This window comes from Calliopsis andreniformis, chromosome 12 (genome assembly GCF_051401765.1).
Source record: "Calliopsis andreniformis isolate RMS-2024a chromosome 12, iyCalAndr_principal, whole genome shotgun sequence".
In the NCBI taxonomy this organism is placed as follows: domain Eukaryota; kingdom Metazoa; phylum Arthropoda; class Insecta; order Hymenoptera; family Andrenidae; genus Calliopsis; species Calliopsis andreniformis.
The window spans coordinates 8,604,238-8,626,689 of record NC_135073.1 but is presented as its reverse complement, the minus strand read 5'-3'; the positions used below and the strand labels follow the sequence as shown (position 1 = coordinate 8,626,689).

General features: G+C 39.8%; 1 protein-coding gene across 1 annotated transcript; it reads left to right on the top strand.

The window, feature by feature from the left end:
* The first annotated feature begins 1,069 nt into the window (after positions 1-1,069).
* On the top strand, positions 1,070-14,110 carry LOC143185793 (uncharacterized). The gene is made up of 2 exons (XM_076389050.1): positions 1,070-2,202; positions 7,729-14,110. Exons 1-2 carry the CDS (start codon positions 2,188-2,190, stop codon positions 10,870-10,872), a joined length of 3,159 nt encoding a protein of 1,052 aa, XP_076245165.1. The 5' UTR covers positions 1,070-2,187; the 3' UTR covers positions 10,873-14,110.
* Positions 14,111-22,452: the final 8,342 nt, after the last annotated feature.

Below are 22,452 nucleotides of genomic sequence, written 5' to 3'. Positions count from 1 at the left end.
TGTGATGAGTTCAGTTATACACATAAGATAAAACATTCTCAGTAAACTCTTCATATTATGTTTTGCAAATTGAAGATTTTAAAATATACTTACTGTGGTTGTGGAACCTTTCAACATCTAATTTTCATTTTTATTCTAATGGAGAATATACGTAACAAAAATTTTATTTCTATTTTTACCTATCTTCTATATTTTTTTCTACAATTTCAGAACAATCTCAATGTTTGAAACATGTGTTACAAAGAAGAATTTTTTAAATATTATTAGAATACTTTTCACCGTTGTATTATTTTGAATTTGCATATTATTGCTTTTTACTGTAATTTCGATTAGTAACTCCTTTTACTACTTCAAATGAATCATTTGTTAAACATTTTTTAATGTTGCACAACAAACGTTAAAATTTTAAACATTAACAATTTGTTAATCCTAGTATCACAATCTTATTTCCTTTGAAGTTGCAAGACACTGGTTTCCGAAGGTTCCCTCTAAACAGTAATAATTAATTGTTGCAATAGACGTAATAGCTAGTAGTTCCACGATGCGTGTTAAATTGTGTTGCGTTGCGTAAAATATTTTCCGTAGGAAGTCACGAAGCGCGTTTATCCATGCATCATTGGTCAGAATATGGAAGTTAAACGTGTACGTAGCAGCGCGATGCAAAAAGTCACGCGGAATATTGTAATTCGTTAATTAACCATTTTTATTCCGCGTCGGCTCTCATCTTAATTGGTATTACAACACGAGATATCGAGAGGAGCGATATTTGTACGTGAAAATGTTATAACAAGGTAAAACTGGTGGCAGTAGAAGTACTGTTTCCTTTTATCTCTGTATGAAAATATTTCAATTTCAGTGCTATAATAACCAACAAATGAATTTTGTTTATTATTGGTATGATTATTATAAATCATAAAGTATTATTCTTAATACAATGTTCCATACACATTTTTGTTGTCTTCATAATTAGGATTAAAGAATAAATCTTTACATATCTTGACCTCAAAATCTAATTTTTCGGAGCACTCGTTGTTAAAGTGAGATAATAGTAATAATTAATACTGCTGAAGGTAACCCAGAATTCGAATAATTAACAAAAATATTTTGAGTTGTTTGATTGTACAATACTAATAATCTTCCTATTACAAGAAAAACTAATTAATAAAAACTACAAAAAAGTCTTTCGAGTATCAGAAACGCTAAGTTTTCAGTTTTCCTTTTTTCATACCGTAAAAGTGAAAGTTTTCTTTAGGAAGATGTCTCATTAAAGAAGTTTTTAATGCTTAAGACAAATCTAACTTAACTTAGACTTAAATTATAAAAAATCTTTGTATTCACTTCTAAGTAGATTACATTCCTCGTATGGTTAGACCATCGACATGCAGAACTTTCTCTAATTCAATGGTATTCCAGCATCAAGGAGTTCTTGTACACCAAAAATTGAAAGATCATTTACGTTTTGGAATCACTTTCCATTTAGGCCAAGTGATTCTACTTTTCCTCGCGAGACCCAGTCGCATCCGACGTCAATGATCCAACCGAGTTTCTTTCCACAGTCCCTCACGTGTTAACTAGTTACGTCTGTGGCCAGTGTCCCAAAGCAGGCAGGAGCAATTTCACGTGTTGTAGAATCATCGGCGCGCCGGATCAACACTTCCGAGCGCATCTTTCCTCGAGTCCGAGACGGGGGCCTAGCCTACTTTCTCTGCAAAGAGAATTTTTAACCGATGTGTGAGGGGCCTCTCCCTCTCCCTATTCTCTCGTCCTGAACGTCGCCTCCACTCTCTCCCTCCTTCCCCCATCATTTCACCGTCTCCCTTCATTGTCTCTCGTCCTCTCGTTTTCCTCTCCCGGTTTGGCCAGCAAGCTCAGCCGAGAATTCCTTCGACCGGTACCCCTCTCAGAGTCTATATAAGCAGAGTGCTCATACGGGAACAAGCATTTTTTGTGTTAGTAGTAAAGGAGCTTGACTGGTCTACGTCAAACGAGCTGCTGGTTGAAAAGTGTCAGGATGGTGTGCGCGACGCGATACCAAGGATCCGTGTTCGATTGATCGAGGAAGACTGATACGAGGAACGCCCGTGGTTCTATCTCGAGTGCTACGAGCGACCAGCGAATAAGAAGAATCTTCTGGGTGTGTCGGTTGATTTGTGTATTAGTGCATCTAGCGATTTACACGTGTGGAACATGGCGAGCTGCAAGGTAGGTGATCGCGGACGCTCTGAATCTCACATGTGACTCCTTATCAGATTAATCCTTCATTTGTTCGGTTTGATCGTTGCTCGGTGGCTTTCTTGGGTTACTCTGTGAAATTCTGTAACGTGCTATGTGTTAGCAAGGAGTTAAGTCGTTTTAAGGAATTTCGTGTAGATTTTTCTGGGATTAGAATTCTTAATATTTCATTCGAGGTGATTAAGGTGCTTGACAGTTTGAGGTTGCATCGCGGATGTATGCTGCTGTTGCAACTGACCGGAAGAACTCGTCACGAGGACGTCAATTCTGTTGCAGAAGTAATTTGCTCTTAGAGAAGCTCGAGAAAGTTGTTCTTAGAGTTAATCTCAAGACTATAGTTTGACCTTATTTGAAACACCCTATACAATACTCTCTATTCTTTTTATAACAGTTGAAATATACTTTCCAAATATCCAAAATTTCCAATACTACAGTTCTCAATATTTCACAAACTAGCTACAATCAAGGATTGCTACCGAGGAAAAATTCCGCGTTAAAAGTGGTGTTGCATAAATTCTAGGGAAACAGCACAGTGCAGGGCGCCATGGGTACATTCATTATCGATAATTACACAGCGACGATTCTAGAGCATAGATGAAATAATCACAGGTTTCACGGCAGCCTCCGATAACCATTCATTCACCGTTCTCTATTCTTAATTGGCTGTTCCGGTGCCATGAATCTTGAAAGATTACTCTCCCTTTCGACAGACAGTTGCCCATTTATCATACGCGTTATTCGCCGCGGGTTGTTTTAGCCAAATGTCTCGCAGAAGAGGAACGTATTTCCCACTAGTGAGTATCAAATGTAACGAAATATCGTTACGTTGGTGGCATTGGACCGAAACGGTGGTAAATAAAAGTGAAGCAGTATGAATTATCGGAAACGACCGTCGTGAAAGGAAAAATTTATCGCCTGTCGAATTAGTCGCAGACGTTGTTACATTTCTCTGGAACGATGTTGCATCAACGTAATGGAAATAAGTAAGCGCAATGAAAGTGATTATCCCTTTCTGTTAAGTAATTAAAGTTGAAAGCGTAGAAAGTGGTAATTTTGGTTTCGTGCTATAATAATCGATTAATTATGAACATGGGAGTAATGAAGAAAATTGAGTGTAATTAGGGAACTTTGGCGAATCCAGAGTGATTTTCGTGAGCTATACGTGAACTTTGAAAATTGTTTAAACGTTATTTGTAAGCAGAAAAGATAGTTGGTAATACTTTACAATTATGTAGATTAGAAATTGTCAATTTAACAGTTTGCAACGTAATAATATCACTAAAAATAAGGTATAATTATCTTTGTACAATATCTTATATATGCTTCTTATATTTCTGCTTGTTATACAATAGCACATTTTGTACATTTTATTTTACTTATTCACTGTAAATCGGTTCGTGATACTTGCGCTCAGTCAAGTTATTCATTTATATAAATTTTGAATATTGTTACTTATTAGACGCGAAAATTAGACATCATTCTTTCATGACAGAGTAGTTCTGAGTTGTAACTTGAGCGTTGTTCAGTAAATATAAATTATCAATTAAGTTATTTATGTGTTGTGCAATTTCAGTTTTATAAATAAAGTATTAAGGGTTACAGAGGGTAAAATTATATGTTTCTGAATGAACACAAGTTCATATTCTCAGTTTACTCACGTGCAACTTTGTCCCGATCTCCAACTTCCAAGCCACAAACATTTCGAATATAATGCGCGTAAAATATTTTCAAAAGCTTTGAAGGCGCACATTGAAACACGAACCACGGAAGGAGCTTTCAGTAAATGTAGATCTCTGCGTTTCTTCTTTTAAGATAGAAACGTATCTTTGTATTCCTATATCTGTCGTATTCTCTTCAGAACATGAAAAATATTTTCAAGAGGTGTTATTCAGAGTGGACTTCGTTCCTAAGTTCTCAAGAGAAGTGGTTACGTAGAATGAATAATTTCGAGTCTCAAAAATAAAGTCTGCGTAGGCACTGCTTCTCGCATAAGATGTTCCTGGATTCATATTTACCAAGGTTTCTTCTTTATTCCTATTATGTAATCTGAGATTTCGGACGCTGTTTCTTTTACAATATGTAAACTGGAGGACAAAATTCATCATCATGAAGTCAAAGTCGAGACAGCTTTTTGCAATACCTCTAAAACCCATTTCTGTTTGCATAAAAAATGTGGATTCACTTCTGATCCACAGATGTGGTATTCAATCGCAGGAATAAAAGTAGTACAATTTCATTACTGTTTTTGGAGAAAGTCATAGAGATATGATGCTTCTGTATTAAAGCATGTGCGGGTCATTAATCCAAATTGAAACGAAGATAACTACAATTTCTTTTATCATAGCTGATGTTAATGTTCTCTACTGGAACAACTTCCTTAAAGCTTTTTAAATTTCATAATTTCTTGATTCTATTTTGTTTGAATTATAGCAGGTGTTTCTGTCTTTGCTAAATAATAATGCTATTTTGCTCTCTATGTAGCATACAAATGAAATAGCACTTTCATTGCTTCTATAATGTTTGTTTAATACCTTCTAAAACATTCATAAAATACGTATAATAAATCAAAACTTTTACATTCTGTAAAATATTAAATGAAAACTCGGACTACAGATTTTCAGAGTTATGCTACTGAAAAACGTTCGTTGAGATACCAAACACTTTTAATCATTGTCATGTGCCAGCTTTCTGTGATTTGTATTTAAGTAACGCGTCTTCAGAGAAGATCTTATCTGAGTTTCAGCAAAGTCTTCTTTGTTTTTTCGACTGTCGATTCCAACGTACGCATTCACACGGTATCACTGATCTCCTCGTGTTGCCTTTCAGCGGTGTCGCTATAATAGTCAACCGACTCTCTCTCCCAGGGGCTGCCGATTTACGATGAAATCGAGAGTGCGCGTGCATCAAAGTGCAGGAAGAGGCGAACACGTCCGCCCGGAGAAAAGTCAGCGTTTGCATGCGGAAGGAAGCGGAATAAATATCGGATTTTCCGGTGAATCGTATCGCTCGATAAGAAGTGACGGTTTCCACCGCGTTACGTGCACTCGTCCTACGTGGCCCGAATGCATCACTATGCATGAGGGAGGTGTTTGACCTAGTCACAATCTGCCCACGTCGATGCACTGGCATGCCCACTTCTGACTACTGCTTGCGTGTAAACAATTGCGTACGCAACTGTGCAGGCTGAATCTTAAATAGACGCTGTCAGCTACGATGAGTGGGATTACACTGACGCCTGTTCAACTTGTTCTAGACGTTTTTCAATCGATTCGATCATCGAGCTATTCATACTCGCTTCGATTATTGTTCGTTTCTCGAAAGTTTTAAATGTCAAGTTCAGGTATCACGGAGGTTTTGCTTTTTTTCCTGCCACTAAGGTAGGAAATATAATATATGAATAAGGTCAATGACGATTCTAGGGGGCATCTTTAATTTCGAAATTAATGCGGAATAAATTGAAATAGAATTTATATTTCGATTGTGTTACTTGAAGAATTAGAAATAGATAGTTCAAATATCTTTTTGATATTTTCATTAATTACAAAGTGCGAAGATATTATAAATGGACGAAATATCTACTTGTTTAACATGAAAGAAATTCAAACTTTTATTGTAGTGCAAACACTCACTACACTTCAATAGTAGTATATTTATAGTAGTCTAAAGTGAATAAAATATTTAATTATTTGCTACAGAATTATTAAATACGCCATTCATATTCATGCTGATAGTAAAAAAATATTTAACTTAATTGAACTTAAGATCAGATAATTACGATTTATAAATATTTCTAAACTGTAGAAACGTGCAGTTAAATTTGCATCTTGCGATCAATCATTTGTTACTGTGTACTCTTTCACTGCGTCTTCCATGGATGCACTTGGGAGAAAGTGCGGCATATTATGTTAACCTTGCATCTCGGTCATTGTGCTACTTAAGATCTCCGAGCGCAGCGTCTTTATGACATTTACTACCTCAAACTTTTATGCGGCTTCTTGCTTCCTATTTGATCTCTTTTATGGGAGTCGTACTAGTTGACATGGTGAAGTAGAATGTAACAAATAATCGTAATCGTAAAAATAACCTGAACCTTTTTTTTCCTGTCTGTTGTAATTTTATATAATACAGGGGATTCTCTTTCTACAAATTCCATGTCTGTCTAACATATCTATCTCAATTTTAAAGATTAATTAATACAATTTCATTTCTTTAAACAAACAGTGTGTAAATAAGACTATTAATATAATTCAAATTTTAAATAAGTACCAATTAATATTAAGTCAATATGAAATAACAGTAATAATTTTATTATTGCAATTATTTGTGATAGAAGAAAAATTCAAAACCTGTCTCCATTTTTCCAAGGATCTGGAAATTTCGTTTCCTTCAGTTGTTTACCTTTCAGTATACAACTGTTGAACGTTAGGAAATGTCAAGAATCTAACAAGAAAGCCGACTTCTTTCAACATTGTATTGCGCATCATCTTTGCAATTAACACAATTATTCACGGGTGCATGCGTTTAATACGCACAGAGAGTACATGAAGGTTCACATAATTTTCACATACCTCGGGACGACTGGCTCGTCTTGCGCCAGCCAGGGTTGTAAACTAGCTTAAAGTCTCTCACGGCCTTCAATACAGAACCGTAGATAATGTGTGCGACGCGAGCGAAATGTGTACGCGATACCACGCTACACTTATGTTCCCGACGAACTAATTAGAACAAGGGATGGTGCCAGACCAGTTAGCTAACTCCCGCACCCGGAAATTGTTGTAATTTTGCACTTGCCTCCGAGCGTAGCGCGAAAGAAGATTCGGAGAGGTGGCAATAAGGAAATTTTGATCAAAGGCGCTAATTTATTCCTCGGGACAGAAAGCTTTAACGCTATAACTACTCACTCACAATTTTTATTATGCACGTTTATTTAATATAAATATATTTAAAAAGGAAGTCATGAGAAGAAAATGAATTGGTAACATTAATTTTCTACGTAGTCATATAGGAGTTGAGTAAATTTTAGACAAAATTCTGAGTCGGTCAAATTAACTGCTTTGAATGTATCAGTCTTAATTTTTGGAAAATCTAGTTTTCAATTTTGGAAATTGGAAAGTTGAAGTTTTAATTTAGATTGACTTCACATTTACACATTATCTACGATTCTCTATTGACATTCTCCCGAAACTCTACAAAGAACTTTACTTCACTATTTACCAAGCAACTTATGTGTATTTACATTTTTGATTTGACAATTTCACTTCACGTCTCACGTTACTTCAGCTGAATTGCAAATAAAGTGTCTACTACTTTTCAAGCAATATTTCCACTGAAAATTCTCCAACAGTATTAATCTCACTCTATAAGATTATACGAAAGCATATGCTTTTGCATGATGTATTCTCTCCAAACCACAATAAATCCTAAACGATACTAGTTATACAATCTTTCAAGCTGCAAATGCAGAAAATTTGAAGGGAAGTCTCATTCTGATTTTAGACAACAATCACGCTGCTCTGCATCCTGTTGATCGGCCAGCACGCGCAAGCAGTGGTTAACAAGGCGCAGTCGAAAGTGCCAACGAATGAAGAAGAAAAGCAGAATGAGGTTAAAGCCGACGACAGGATAAGTAATTTGTACGGGCCACCGTCAGACGACTATGGGCCTCCGCTTGGATCAGAATTTAAGGGACCAGCGCCAGTGTATGGTCCGCCGGAGCTAGTTGGCGATCAAGGTCCAACGCCTGTGTACCCGCCACCCCCGCCAGACGTACCGCCGCCACCTGTCTATGGACCGCCTCTATCTTCCTACGGACCGCCGCGAAATATTAAACCGCACTTCCCTCCGTTGAAACTAAGTTTCGGCCCTCCTTTGTCTCCACTGCCCCCGAAGCTAAGCTTCAGCTCTCTGAAGCTGCACCACGGGCCACCGAAGCAACACTACGGTCCACCATACTCATTGGCCTCGTTCAAACCACCAAAATCTCAATACGGTCCACCGCCGAAATTTACTTCCGCCTTGTCCAATCAATATATACCCGCAGCAGCCGCGAGTCTTGGGCCAGGGAAACCAGGACACGGACTTTCTATTCCCATATCTTTGGACACGTATGGACCACCTCAAAAACTCGCCGTTCAATTCAGCTCCCAAGCGAGTGACAGCTTCGGAACATCCCCGCTCTCGTTACACACTACTAGCGTTCAGCATGTTGCACCTGCTGGTGATCTCTATGGACATCCCCTGCCAGGTCCTCCGCCAGGAGTACCAGCGCCACCCACACCGCCTGATATAAAGTACGACGGTTGGCAACCCATCGCGGGCCTATCGTCCAACAAGCATGGACAGCTCGGTGACAGTTACGGCCTACCACTGACAGAACAGAAGAGTCATGAAGGCTCTCTTGGCTTGCACGTTGCGCAAGCTACTTCGAATATAGGTAGTCCAAACGTTCCGAGCGATTCTTACGGCACTCCTATTCATAATCCTGAAGCCCAAGATTTGAAGACATCCGTGAGCTCGGGGTCTACTGAGGAGGACGGTCTGCCACCCCCGCCGTTGCCGCAGCACGAACCATTTCATAATGAACAGGAACCTTTGAAGAAAGATGAGCCTCAGAAGCTAGTGGCAGGTAAAGTTAATTTGCAGTTCGATGTGCCAAAAGTTGAACCTCTTTCTATCGTGAAGACCGTGGGGTTTGAACTGTTGCCTTCCTCTGTGCCGTTGACTTCGGACTTGAACGCAGGGTCGCTGCCAACCTTGAACTTACCGGTGCTTAACACTGACTCTCAATTCTCTTTTGGAAATGGGGGTACCCATGCTCTTCAAAATTTTGGAGATTTGTCACTATCGCAGGTAAACACACTGTCTGATAGCTATGGTGCACCACTGTTGGGTGTTTCCTTTGGGAAGTTGAACTCTATCGAGTCTGGATTACCTCTGCCACCACCGCCAGTGCTGGACACGTACAGTGCACCACCTCTTTCTTCATATTCGCCAAGTGGACCCTACCCAGCTGCTGAATCAGGTAGATCGTCGTCGTTTGCTTCTTTTGGATTACACGGAGGTTCACACTTCAAGCAGAGCCTTCATCATCATCGTCCTCATGGATCATACAGAGCCCCACTTCTCATTGGATCTCTGATTCCGCCCAGAAATCGCGAGCCAATTAAATTCAAAGAAGCTATTCCTTCTGGGCTACTGACGAATCTTAATCGTCACGTGCCACTGAGACACTTCGATCTGGTCAAGTCGCCGAAGACTTATCTTCCACCTGTGACGTTCGAGCAGCAATTACCTACTCTTAATGCTCCAATTGCCTTTAATAAGTTACCTAACATCGACCTAAACTCGCCAATAGCTGCACCGAACGCCCAATATGGCACGCCTTTGTCCTTCAGCGACTTCAACACCCCAGCACCCGTACTGACTTATGGAGCACCAAACTTTGGACCAGCTTCCTCTTTCGTATCTACCTCGACTGGCTTTGGAAGTAACCTATATAATAACGTTGACAACACCTTGACTACTACTTACGGCACCCCTATAGTGAACGCTCCATTGACAAGTGGTCACGATTGCGGTCTTCAACAAGGCAATTCACAGTACAATTTGCCAGACACGCAGCTCCACGCAGCTAATTTGGGTTCCCACGTTCAAAGCTTAACTAGCTCTCTTTCCACAAGTCATTCTTTCTCCAGCGGTTTCGGACAAAACTCACATCTTAAAGTGGAGCCAGTGCCAAGCACTTTAGGTATCACACAGTCCTTCGGTCAGCTGAACTTGCAGAATCAACAGGAGCAAAATTTGAAGGATAGCTACGGTAACCCAGTGGGAGTTACATTCGCTGGTTCCGAACATGCTGACAATACACTGTCCAGCGATCACAGTCAATCTGCTGAGGTTACGAATGTAATTTCTGCTCCTTTACCTGCGCCATCTCAAGATGCGTTCTCGTCCAGCTCCCAGTACCAACACGAGGGAGATATCAGAGCCGAGGCGCTGACAGCGAGCTTAACTGAGCAAGGATTCAGCCAGGCAAAGAATCTCGGCTCGGCCGAAGTCGACGCTAATCAATTTCTGAATACTCAAGAGGGCAGCGAGGCCCTGTCCCTGGCAAAGGGATTAACAACTAATGGAGCTGACGGATTTGAAATTCAAGGTTCCAAGGGAACGTACACCTTGCAGATACAAGCTGCCGATGGAGGATTAGGAACGGAGAATTCGGATGGTAGTATAAGACACGATCAAGTGCTGTCCAATGGGCTCCTGCAAGACATCCTAGCAGCTATTGAGCAACCGGATCAAGGACAAATACAGCTTCAAGGTTACCCAGAAGCACAAGCGTTGCAACACGTCTACAGTGATTTGCAGCATGCTGCGAACGTACCAGTCCCTAAAGGACATTACATCATCATGGAGGAGAACGTGCAAAAAACGAAGGATGGAGATTTAGGTGGCCATACAAGTGACAACGAGGCTGAATTTAATGAAGCAGAGTCTACGAAAAAGGAAGAAGCTGTCGCTCTATTCTTCAATGATCAATACAGCGATTCAGTAAAGGAGACGAGGTCAGTAGCAAAGAGCGAGAAGGTAGCCGAATCTTTGGAGAAGGATAAGAGTGCAAACAAAGAAAAGTCTTCTTAAATCGTACAAAGGGGCATTTGACGATTATTGTTGGTAATGTATGATTAATTTATATGGTAATCGAAAGACTTTCTCCTTCGATGTCAAGTTTGATGAAGTTGAATGTGTAACCTAGGTTTTCATCAAATACTATTTATACGTTGATAAATTATGTTGTACTATTAATTAAGAAACATCTGCGTGCTAATGCAAGTTCTAGGAACGAATTTCAACCTACCAAAATGCTCAATTAAATCCGACAAGATTACAATGTCTCAACCCTTAAAAGGATTTTAAGACGTTTTCGCAATGTAACGAGTACATTGTTCTATATATTATTATCGGTCTAAAAGCGTTTCCAGAGATTGAAGGGAAGACGTTGTAGTTTACGTAACTTCTTCCTCGCTTTGTTATTAAAGAGCAAAAGTGACAACAGTAATCATTTTATTAGCTAATACAGGATTTTAGAAAAGTTCCTCTGCAGCACGATTATCTGCTAATAAATCACTTTAAAAGAATCTTATTTATTGTAGAATAAAATTAAAATGCTAGATATTTAAATATTTTAAAAATTATAAGTGATGCTTTAGAGATGATAAAAAATATACAGTACATACATTTTTCGTATGAAAGACTTCGATAAATTGTTTAAACCTCATCAGTCCGAATCAATTTTTTTTATGTCCTTAAGCACAGTGGTCCTAAAACATTCAAATATTCAAATATTCTATTCTCAAATTCTTCAAAATTGAAATAGAAAATCTTAGTCGATCCACACTCACTGATAAATGAATACCTCACGTGCAAGCGTAAGTATAACAGAGGAACTTTCCTTCCATCCTGCGCACGTTAATAACCACTACTTATACTTAATTACAGAAATCCGTTCACACATTTTTAAAACTTATCGCGCGGATAGATTTCACGGTCCAAAGTCCTTAAGTGTTCTTCGGTTCGGGCAAGAACGGATCGCTCAATGTCCTTTTCACTAGGAAACTCTTCGGGTGGCGAAGAGATTTCATGTGAACGAAAGCAAGTAAAAGTATCGAAATGATCCTTTTTCGGGTCGTCGAGCAACCATGTCACGGCCATTCGCGAGACGTCTCACGTGAGACAACGGGACTCGGGAATCGCCGGCTTTGGCGCTCGATCGACGCGTCGTCGGAGCATTGAGCGTCGCACAGATTTCGCAATACTCATTCGGGTCAACGGGTTACGGGTCGTTTTCTCTATGCGGAATACGTATCCGTGGCGACTTTCATCTGTCGTTCGAGGCACGGTCAAACGATCGTCGTTCTCTCGCGCTTCCACGTCTTTAACCTTCACCGAGGTGAAAGTTCAGATTCCTGTTCAACTGCTTCGGGTAATAGCGGTTACCTTTTGCGAGAATCTCGTTCAAAGTGAAACGTGTCGCTCGATTCTCCGGGACCGTTTAGATGCAATACACACGGTTTTGCATACCTTTGTGACAATAACAGGCGGATATGCATACATCTAGTCCGTTGTTGGGGATACGCTATGATAGTTAGCTTGTAGGCGGAATACACGTCTTAGTTTGCGTGAAGCATAATCACGTGCTACATAGACACTACCGTACGTGCTTTGGAATATTTGCAGGATATTTGCCTAAGTCGTTATTTATAATACTGTACTCGACAGTCAGGCTGATTGTGAGCTAAATCCCTTCATGCTATTTTTCAGCAGAGCAGAAAATAGCTAGGGTCACGTATTTAACATTCCACTTGCAGTAATTTGTATTATTAAATCTTCAATTAGTCAGGTTCTTATTATGTCGATGAAATGAAGAAAAGCAGTGAAACAGTGCATATAACTGGGTTTTGAAAAAGTGGGCTCTGATTAATCTGATTTCCACATATAAGATTGTAAAGAGTTACAAGTGACATATTTACTACAGGTGTAAAGTACTTAATAGAGATTCTAGATTTAGAAGTCCATTCAAAAGAAAGTTTAGCAGATATGTCCTGGTGGAAACTCAATATTTTTTATGCAGTTTTAGGGTATAATCGTTTCCCATGTGAATCCAAACCGAATATTATCGAAGGGCAAACAGTTTAGTCTTAACAGGCGAAACAGTGTTCAGCCTCTATACATGAAATTCTATTGAATCCAGTAAAGGACATCACTAACCAGCTTCCAGTTAAGACTCTTTCATAATCCCAACACTAATAAGCTCAGGTCTCCAAGGAAAATTTCTTGGAAGAGAATGTCCCAACCCTTGCGTGCCTTCGATAGTCAAACATTAATCCATCAAGTCTTTCTAAGTTCACAATATTCCCACCTCCTTACACCTGTCGGCTAAAATGAACGCTAAAACTGTTTCGTCCTGTTATGAAACACGTCGTGCATAAAACAGAAATCTTGAAAGTAGCAAAGTAGTCTTGTTTAATGGCACAGCGCGTCTTCAGAAGGGAAATCATTTAAAAGTACAAGCGGCCAAAGATACAGGAGTCAAGGCTGCATAAAGAAGCAGTAAACCCCGTCATCCGACACCGTTGATAACCGACGCGATCACAAACTGAAATATAACTGGCCAGAAATATAGGTAATAAAACGTTAACGCGTTCACATGCATGCTGGTGCACCGCTCATCGACGCGCGAAAGCTTGGAGCCGCCGCGTATCGTCGTAGGAGCACTTCGTATTCGGTGTAATCTTGAACTTTTCACATTTTTATGGCGCTGCCTGGCAAATGGTTATGCATAACTCGGTGTATTGCGGATACGTAGAATAAGTAAAGCGTGTAAGTGTAAGGAATGCTTATTGTTAAGGAATACGCGCAGTGATGATGCTGCCAAGCCATAAAACACGTCGACTTGCTCCTGACTTCTAGACACTTCCCACTTCTCTCTTTTTATTTTTCTTTACAGTGTAATTTATTATTCTATACGCTAAGTCTCGCGATAACCCATCGACGTTGCTTATTGAACATGACGTACGTATGATTCCGTATTTTTTTTATGTATGAAGGCGTGTTAAGTATGTAAATATACGATCTATTTGTAAATAGATGAGTAGGTTTATTTATGTATTATCCTTGAGTCATTTTTACTATGCAGTATCTATGTATGATATTATATAGCATTATAGTAACGAAGGGGAAGAGAGTAAATTAGCTTTCAGTGTCAAGTGAAATTTAAGATGTATTTGTGTACCTATATCGCAAAGATATGAAATCGGTAGGTACACACACATACCTAAGTTAGCTAACAAGTTTTAATAATAAAAACTGTTTATTCTTCTTTCAACTACACTTTCATTACCCCCTAGTCAATACTCATAAAATTGCTACTCCTTTCCCAACAAAAACTAATTACTCCTACTCAACAATCACCGCCTCATTGCCTCTTCAGAAACAATACCAATGAACCCCCTAACTGATCTCATTTCCCCCATACTCTCTTTCTCTCGGTTCACCAGCGAAAGCACTCAAACTCTATCAACGCCAGGATCTCCACCTGAAACGTTAAGGTTCAAAAGCTGGAGAAACCGCGGCAGTTAAACACCGTCCTCCCGCAAAAGCCGCGTACGCATGGACGTCCGATAGAATTCCCAAGCATCTGGCGGTCTGTTTATCTCGATCGCGTCGTTTTCCCTTGACGACGTTCATTTCCTTCCTCTTCCGTAATCTCGGCTTTCGGCGACCAAGATCCTTCAGGGCGGCGTTTTTCTGGTCGAGACGCAGCGCGAAAGTGTTTGTTACGAGGAAACGAACAGGTATGACGGAAATTAGCGCACGTTGGGTATTCTGGCACAGGTGGCGAAACGAAAACGTATGAGCTGAATTAGGCATCCTCCGCTAAGTAGGATTACAGTTATGTAAATGAAACGTTATCGCGACGCGGGGCTCTCTGCTCGTTAAAATCGCTTCTCGGCCACTTTCCATCTGTTTCCCATCTCACTTTCCCTTCGCTTCCTTCCCTCTCTCGTTCGACCGACACTGACCAGCTCTTGTCGTTTCCTCCATTATTCCGTTCTTCGTATAGCCAGACAATGCGATCGTAAGGCTTCCTTTGCGATCCAGGACTCGAATGAACTATGGGAATGTTCGCACGTTTTCGGTTATAAAAGCAGCGAACAGCGCGAAGATATCCGCGCGGTTAATTTACCTTTGAGCAAGTGTTAATTGTCCAGCATCCAGGACTTGACGCCTTTTGATGCAGTGAGTTAGATGTCGGCGATGATGAAGGCGAACTGTTCGAAGAAGATTTCAGCCTTTGTGCAGGGTTATTTTATGTTTTTGCTTGTGGAAGGTAATACATGAACTGAGAGAGTGAATTGATCGAATACATGAAATGAGAAGCAGAGAAAATGAAGGATGTTTAAATTGTATAAGACACATATTCTATTTTGTGGAACTATATCAAGACATAAATTAATTTGTTTGAAAATATGACTCATGTTTTGCTTTATAGCCACGAAATTAAGGTACAAAGAAAATAGTAAGTATGTGTATAGAAAGAGAAGCATAAATTTGATTAATGCGATTTCTGAATTATATGAGCTCTGATACATATATGTTTTCTAATTTCTTATTTCGCAACAAATTAAGTTAATACTGCACCAGAAGTTAATAGCCTTCAAACTTACGCATATAAAGGAAAATTCGTCTGACCAAAAAGTGATCTATTCTACTAGCATATATGTATGAGCAATCTAACAAAATCGCATAGATAAAACGTATAAATCTTTTAGCTGCGAGATATTCTTTAACTAAACGTACATACAGCAATGTAATTGTAATATTTATGAAAGGAAATTCCGAAGAAGGTGACGTTATCTAATTATTACGGATGTATGACTTGCTGAAATTTTCAAATACTTCAGAATTCCATAGTTTCACTGGAAGGTAATTGCATTTTGATTTCAAAGTCGTAAAAGTCAGGTGATTGAGTGCTATTCCATTTATGATGGAGAATCAATTTACCGTGATAGAAAATGAACAAGTTTGCAGGACATTATGGGTGTTATTGATTTGATAAAATCATGACCTTTGGTTTCTAGCTAAATAGATTATGATAGACAGATACAAACTAGCTACACCTTAGTCACCCACCTAGAGCAACAATTTTCAACTTTTACTAACACTCACATTGAAATACTTGCTTTGAAGTATTCTCGATCACGAACGTTACAATGTCATGATACAAACTCTACAGAAAGCAATGCCAACTGCATTAAAATCCTCGACAAAATAAATATCAATTTCTCTTCCCCTCAGAGACATTCCTTCATCCTCTCAGCTCATCACCTAAGAAAACTTCTACGAAACTCAGTATTCACCAGAACTACCAATCCAGAGATCGCTAGGAGACACGAAAGTACACAAAAGGTATCCATCGGAACTATCCTTATCTACGCGGGTTCCCCATCAACGCTGGTACCCGAACGAAACGACCTACTTCGCGAACGAAGTTAACGATGAAGAAGACAAAACGCCGTAACGACCGTCAGGTGAACAGCAACAACAACGCTGACAACGTCGCCGAAATGAATTTCGTTAGTGCTCGAGGAACCTCGAAGGAACGGTAACGACTTCCTTCTCGTGTAGCTTTAATCGAGAGCCGTATCACGGGGTTCTCGGGTTCTTCGGGAAGAGCTGATGACGAGGAGGGATTGCCAGAGGATCTCCAAAGGAGGGTTTCCTCGGGTAGCCAGCAACGGGTGGGCGGGGGGTGCGCTAGCAGGAGTGGGGGTAGAACGTATGCATTTCTCGCGAAGCTCGGAAGTGCTTTATTTCCATAGTGCGCCGGTGAACGTACACACCGACAGTCATACTGATCTCTAGAGGCACGTTGTTGCCTCCTGGGTGGTATATACAGAATATGAGGCGGCTTGACAGGATGGAAAGGGGAGGAGGGGCTGAGAGAGAGAGAGAGAGAGAGAGAGAGTCTCGAGCGTATCGTTGACTGGTATGCATCGCGCAGCTCGTTCGCCCTAGGCGAAATTGTCTTTCTTTCGGAACGGCGAATAGTCGCTAAAAGTAAAATCTAAGAAAATAAAATACCCCCTTGGGGGGACTGACGGTCCTCGCGTCGACAGCGCTCCGCGGGATCTCTGGAACAGCTTAGCATATGCCCGATCGAGCTGCTCCGGGGCACTGAGCTGCTTCGCTAAACAGGGACAATTTCGACCGCGAAATTTGGCATGTATCGTTAGCGATTCGTTTTCGTGTCACCACCCTTCCTTTGACAGAGTCATTGCTCGGTCACGCGTAACGGCAACGCTATGAATATTTCAATTTGGGGGAAGACAATTTTCTCGGGGAGCCATGTGAATCTAATGTGTATCTTTTAACGCGATTCAAGCGTTCGCTGCAGTTTCGTTCACTTTGTCGTCTCGTTCACATTTCATTCGCGAGAGGTGAATTTTTATTGAGAGAACGCTTGGATCGTTTCAGTAGAATGATACGGAGGCTGGATGTATTCTGTATTTCTCTGGTAGGTCGGAAATTAAGGATCCATAATTTTTGTATTCAACATTTTTCAGAGGAGTTATCGAATGTAAATGTATAAACTTATTCTCTTTGATTTACAGTAGATATCTAATATGTTCTGAAGATGGAATTTCATATTAATTAAACTAATCTATATTTAGCGAATTTAACTTACGAGAAATTACCTCGGTTATTAATTTAATCAATATTTGAAAAAATAGAATAAAAGGTGGTCATATTGTTTGTATTCTCTACTATCAATAACCTAATATTTTTTCCAATCCCAGTTGATATCATTGCAACCAAATAAGTCTTCAAATATTAAAGTCAGAATTAATGAACTTTTTAAGTATTTCCTTGACAATTTTGTAAGCAATGAAATAAGAACATTAAAAGCGAGCGAATACAGGCTTCCTTTCTTTTTCGAGTGAAATTCTACGACCTCGCCATGACTGTTTGATTTAGGTGAAAACTGAATGCATTATCGAGTCGCAGCGAGAGATTGTAGCTCGTTCCACGGTAAACGGAGAAAGGTAATGCAGGACGTTTACTGAGGAGACTCTCAAAGGCCCCGTGCAGAATGGCTGACCTCTCCGACATTTTTCAAACAAAAGGAGAACAACGTTCATAATTCTGTAATTTCTCGCCGTCTTAATGAGGAGAATCGGTGCACTGCTCCTCAGCGTAATAACAAGACGTAAAGTGCAGTGTACACAAGATTTGATGTCCGACTTACCAGAAAAGATTTTAAGCGGCCTTATCAATGAAGTGAAACGTTTAAAAAACTTGGTAGAATGTGGAACGTAGAAAGAAACATTTTTGCCCCAGAATAGGATGCTCTGTGTGATATGACACATCGTGAAAGTATTGCACCTTTCGAATTTTACGCAGGCTTTGACTTTCTAAATGCAAAGTTAAACAAATGTGGCAAAGAATAATAAACGATTACAGAGAACAGACTGTGAAATATTGGAACGTATTTTAGAAACATGTTCGCGTTATTTTAATGATTTTTTGACTCAGAAGACCTTATTTCGAATACTCTGTAGTGAAAGTAGCGTTTCAATGAATTCGATTATATTAAATTAATGAGACAGGTTTGAATCAATATTATACTTGCTGTTTAATAAGTTATTCAAAAATATATGAAGTTTGTCTTAATGAGTCGTAAAATAGAGATATTTCGTGACATGTTTGACAGAATTGCATAATCGCGGAAGTAGTAAATGTCAGTTGGTACATGAGATCATAATTAACTGTTTAACGGAGAGATATTGGGAATTTAAGGATCTGACAACCTTAAATGGATGAGCCCGTAGTTTCTGATTAGTTTGGTCAGATTAACGACGTAACATTTCACGTGCGTAATTAATTTATTGGCGGATGAACTGGCATGTACGACAGTCGCGAGGCATAATACATGTTGCTTCCATTTATACGTCTTGTGAATCGAATTTGCTATTGTGCTCTTTCCTAATATAAATCACAGTGGAAAAAATAACAAAGCTCCAAATGTTCTATATTAATAACATAAGTAAAACTTACGATGTGAATATTATGTGTTCCATATTTTAGCTTGACATTAATTATTCTACTTTGACTATTTTAATTACCAGAGCTTATTAAATCTACCACTTCTGTATAATTCTGTTGACTGCACGACTACCGTCTTTTCTTGTGTCGACTTAATTACTTTTTTATTACAATATTTTCCTATTACTAGCAATGTGATTCATGGTGAATGTATACAGATATGGATATGTTTTTACTGTGCTGAATACACCGATTAGAACCCTATATGATTGCCTTAATGTACATATTCTGAATCATAGGTACAAACTTCTACAATCAGTTTTTTTAATGAACTGGGCAATTGGTTTTATATTGCTTTATACCATAATCGGTACTAGTAACAGTTTGAACATGGTTGTCACATGGTCAAAGTACAACTAATGACTTCATTTAAACTCACTTGCCTTGATCTAACTGGAAAGGTTAAAAAACAAGCCCACCTTTTATACGAACAAGGCAAGCAGAGGATATTCAGAAATAACAATTTCCAATCTCAAGTATCTATCAGAATAGGAATTGATAATTTATTTGTCAGATACAGTGTGTTTCTAACTGAGGTTCTCGCTTGGTCATGATTCTAATTAATTCACTAAGGAAAGTGTAAGGAAAAGATGTTTGAGGTAAACAAGAAAAATCTCAAGTAAAGAAAGAATATCCGAGGTAAAGAAAAACTTCTAACATATGAAGAAAGGAATACCCATTTATATTCTAATCCAGGAATATGTCTACCAGTATGACAACCTCTGTTCCAAAAGTTGAGCTAACTGCTCCAAACAATTGCCCATTTTTGACCACATCTACTCGGAATTTCATAAACTTCTCCAAGCTTTCATTTTCCAAAAATAAAGTATGCATCTCTTCACACGAGCTCCATAAATAGTAAAATACTTCACAAGAAGAAGCATAACCTTCCAAGTGGCATTTCTAAAGTACACAGAGACTACAGACTTCCACCTAAAAAGTTACCCTACTTACCCAATCTTTATAGACAAACAACAAGGACTCACAAGCATTCAAGACCACAACACCAAAAACAGAATAATCAGAACAGGTCAAGGTTTCGATTCCTCCACAGTCAGCCAATCTTTCCAGAACACTGCTCGTCCCAAAGAATCCCTCGCTCTCTCGTGCCAGTCGTGTCACCCTCTTCCAACGGGCGCGAAGTACAACGACGCTCCGCGGAGCGCGCGAATTCATAGACGTCAGGCGGGATAGCGTTCCGCTTGATCGATCGACAGTTCAGCGGGGTTAATCGGAAAATCTCCGTACGAAATCTGGCCCCGGTCGAGGGCGTTCGCTGCACGGTTGGAGTACGTACCGCGTAACAACGGGAGGGAAAGATGACAGACGACGACGGAAGAGAATACGAGAATGCGGGGGATGGGCTGCGGAAGAAAGAGAAAGCAAGGAAGAGGCGACGTTCCAAATCGAAATAGAGAAAGACCCCTGGGGCGAGGGGGAGGAGGGGGTGGGGCAAGAACGGGGCTAGAAAGAATTCCATAAAAATCGGTGAAATATGCATAGTACCGCGGAACGCGGAGGAGCGTTGCGACGTCGTCGAGTGTCCCCGGGGAAACGGGAATCCGAGCACGAAGAAGAGAAACGAATTGCAAGTGGGAGAGATGGAAAAGGTGGGTAGTTGAGAAGGGGAGGAGGAGGGGGCTGGGATAGGCGTAGGAAAAGGGTGCTGGGTAACGGTGAAGAAAGACGCAGCGCGAGGCGACTAAAACGAGGCGGAAGGAGGGAATTTCGAGGGGAAAGTGGCGCGCAATGGATAAAGGAAAAGAAGGTCGGAGAGCGAACATTTGGAACGTCTTCTTGAACGAAATCTAATTTTGGCCCTATGGCGAAACTAAGCTATTTTCTTCGCTATATGCACGCGCGAGACCGCGCGCGAGCGTTACGTCGATGTGTTTTCTTACTGGAATGCCAAAGTTATGAGTTCGCGAGCGTTCTGACTGGAATTCGTTCCAAAATGGTCAACAAAGTTTCGAGTATTCTAACATAGTACTTCCTAAGTGGGGAGATTCAGGTGTATGAAATGACGACAGGGTTGGAAATATTGGGTTTGAAGTTAAGCCCATATTAGAGGCATAGCAGTATTTGATAATTTGAATTCAATACGTATTTAAAAATGTAAAGGTTCATACCTTTTAAAATCAATATATTTGAAATCTTGAAAACTTAAACATTGAATGGCTCCCAGATGTCTAAATTCAAAAATCTGTAGGTTTATACATATAAAAATTTTATCGTTTGGACATTCGAGCATTAAAAATCGAATATTGGAAAATTAAAAACACTAAAATTGTTCAGGCTGTAGGAACAAAGTGAGAAAGTGTCTAAATAATATTTTAGTTTCCTAACATGACAACCAAGAGTTTAGACAAATTTGTTGTTTATAATTAGTCCACAGTGTAACTCGTTGCTAACTATTTCGAAAAAGATCAACTTTATTTCAACCCAACGAAAATCTCTAAAAAAAGCTTTTCTCATTCATTTAGATAAAATTGCCTCTATCTGGTATTGCTGCTTTATCAGCCTGATCCTAATCTCTTGTCCCTGAGGAGCATCGCTGTAACGTTCTACGCCTTCCGTGACGGTTAACCCTTCCATTAGTCGTGTTAGGGACAGAATGGTGATGCGGAACGCCAACATTGTTCTCAGGGACGAGGAGAAACGGAATAGTGTTGTGTAAGCTTGAGGGGCAGGAGGAAAGCTAGGAAATACGATGCGCTAATGACTGATCTTTCAGTGTCCAATTAGAAGAAATGATTCTGTTCTAATTGTCACTTCTACACTTACAAAACTGTCGAAATCCTTCAATGCAATTTTTAATTACATGCCTTAGTATTTAATTTAACTATTGCGCCAGCTTCGCAGTGTGCACAGTGATTTAAAAATATTTAATTGTTTATCATATGTAGGTATGTAATACAAGAGAAGAAACTATTTTATCTTGTTTTATATCATACTCTGCAGTTTTACAGAACTATAAATTAAGATCACTAAAACGATGTATTGCCAAAATGTATCAAGTTCTTCAAGATTTAGCAAACTTCAAGATGAAATAACCTTATTTTACTTTACATTATAAGACATGAAGGTACCTTAATTTTTCCACGAATTACTATCTCACCTTTTCTTTTCTCGAGGCCAAAAAGAAAAATAAACGAAGGAACATCTCACTAAATTTCCCTACTCCAGAGTTTCGCAGTAGCTATCGAGGATCGTGGAAGGCAGCGGAAAATACACTAAAATGGCCAAGGTACTGTTCCTGTGCGGCCAGACTGGTAGCAAGGAGCACGGTTTCTAGCCCTGCCCTCATAATTAAGCCGGCGTTGGCTTTTGATGGCCACTAAAAATGTCGCGGAGGGTTGAACGGTTAAGGAGTTCCGCTAGGGCCAAGGGATGTCAGCCTCGAGCGGCTTGCCGCCTAGAGTAGGAGGACTGAAGGATTCCGGCGTGGAACGAGAAAGCAAGCGAAGGGGAAAGGGAACGGAGGTCCTTTTGCTCCGATATTAGCAATAGCTAGTCTCGTAAAGTTGACTGTGCGGTAATTCGAATCACTCCGCC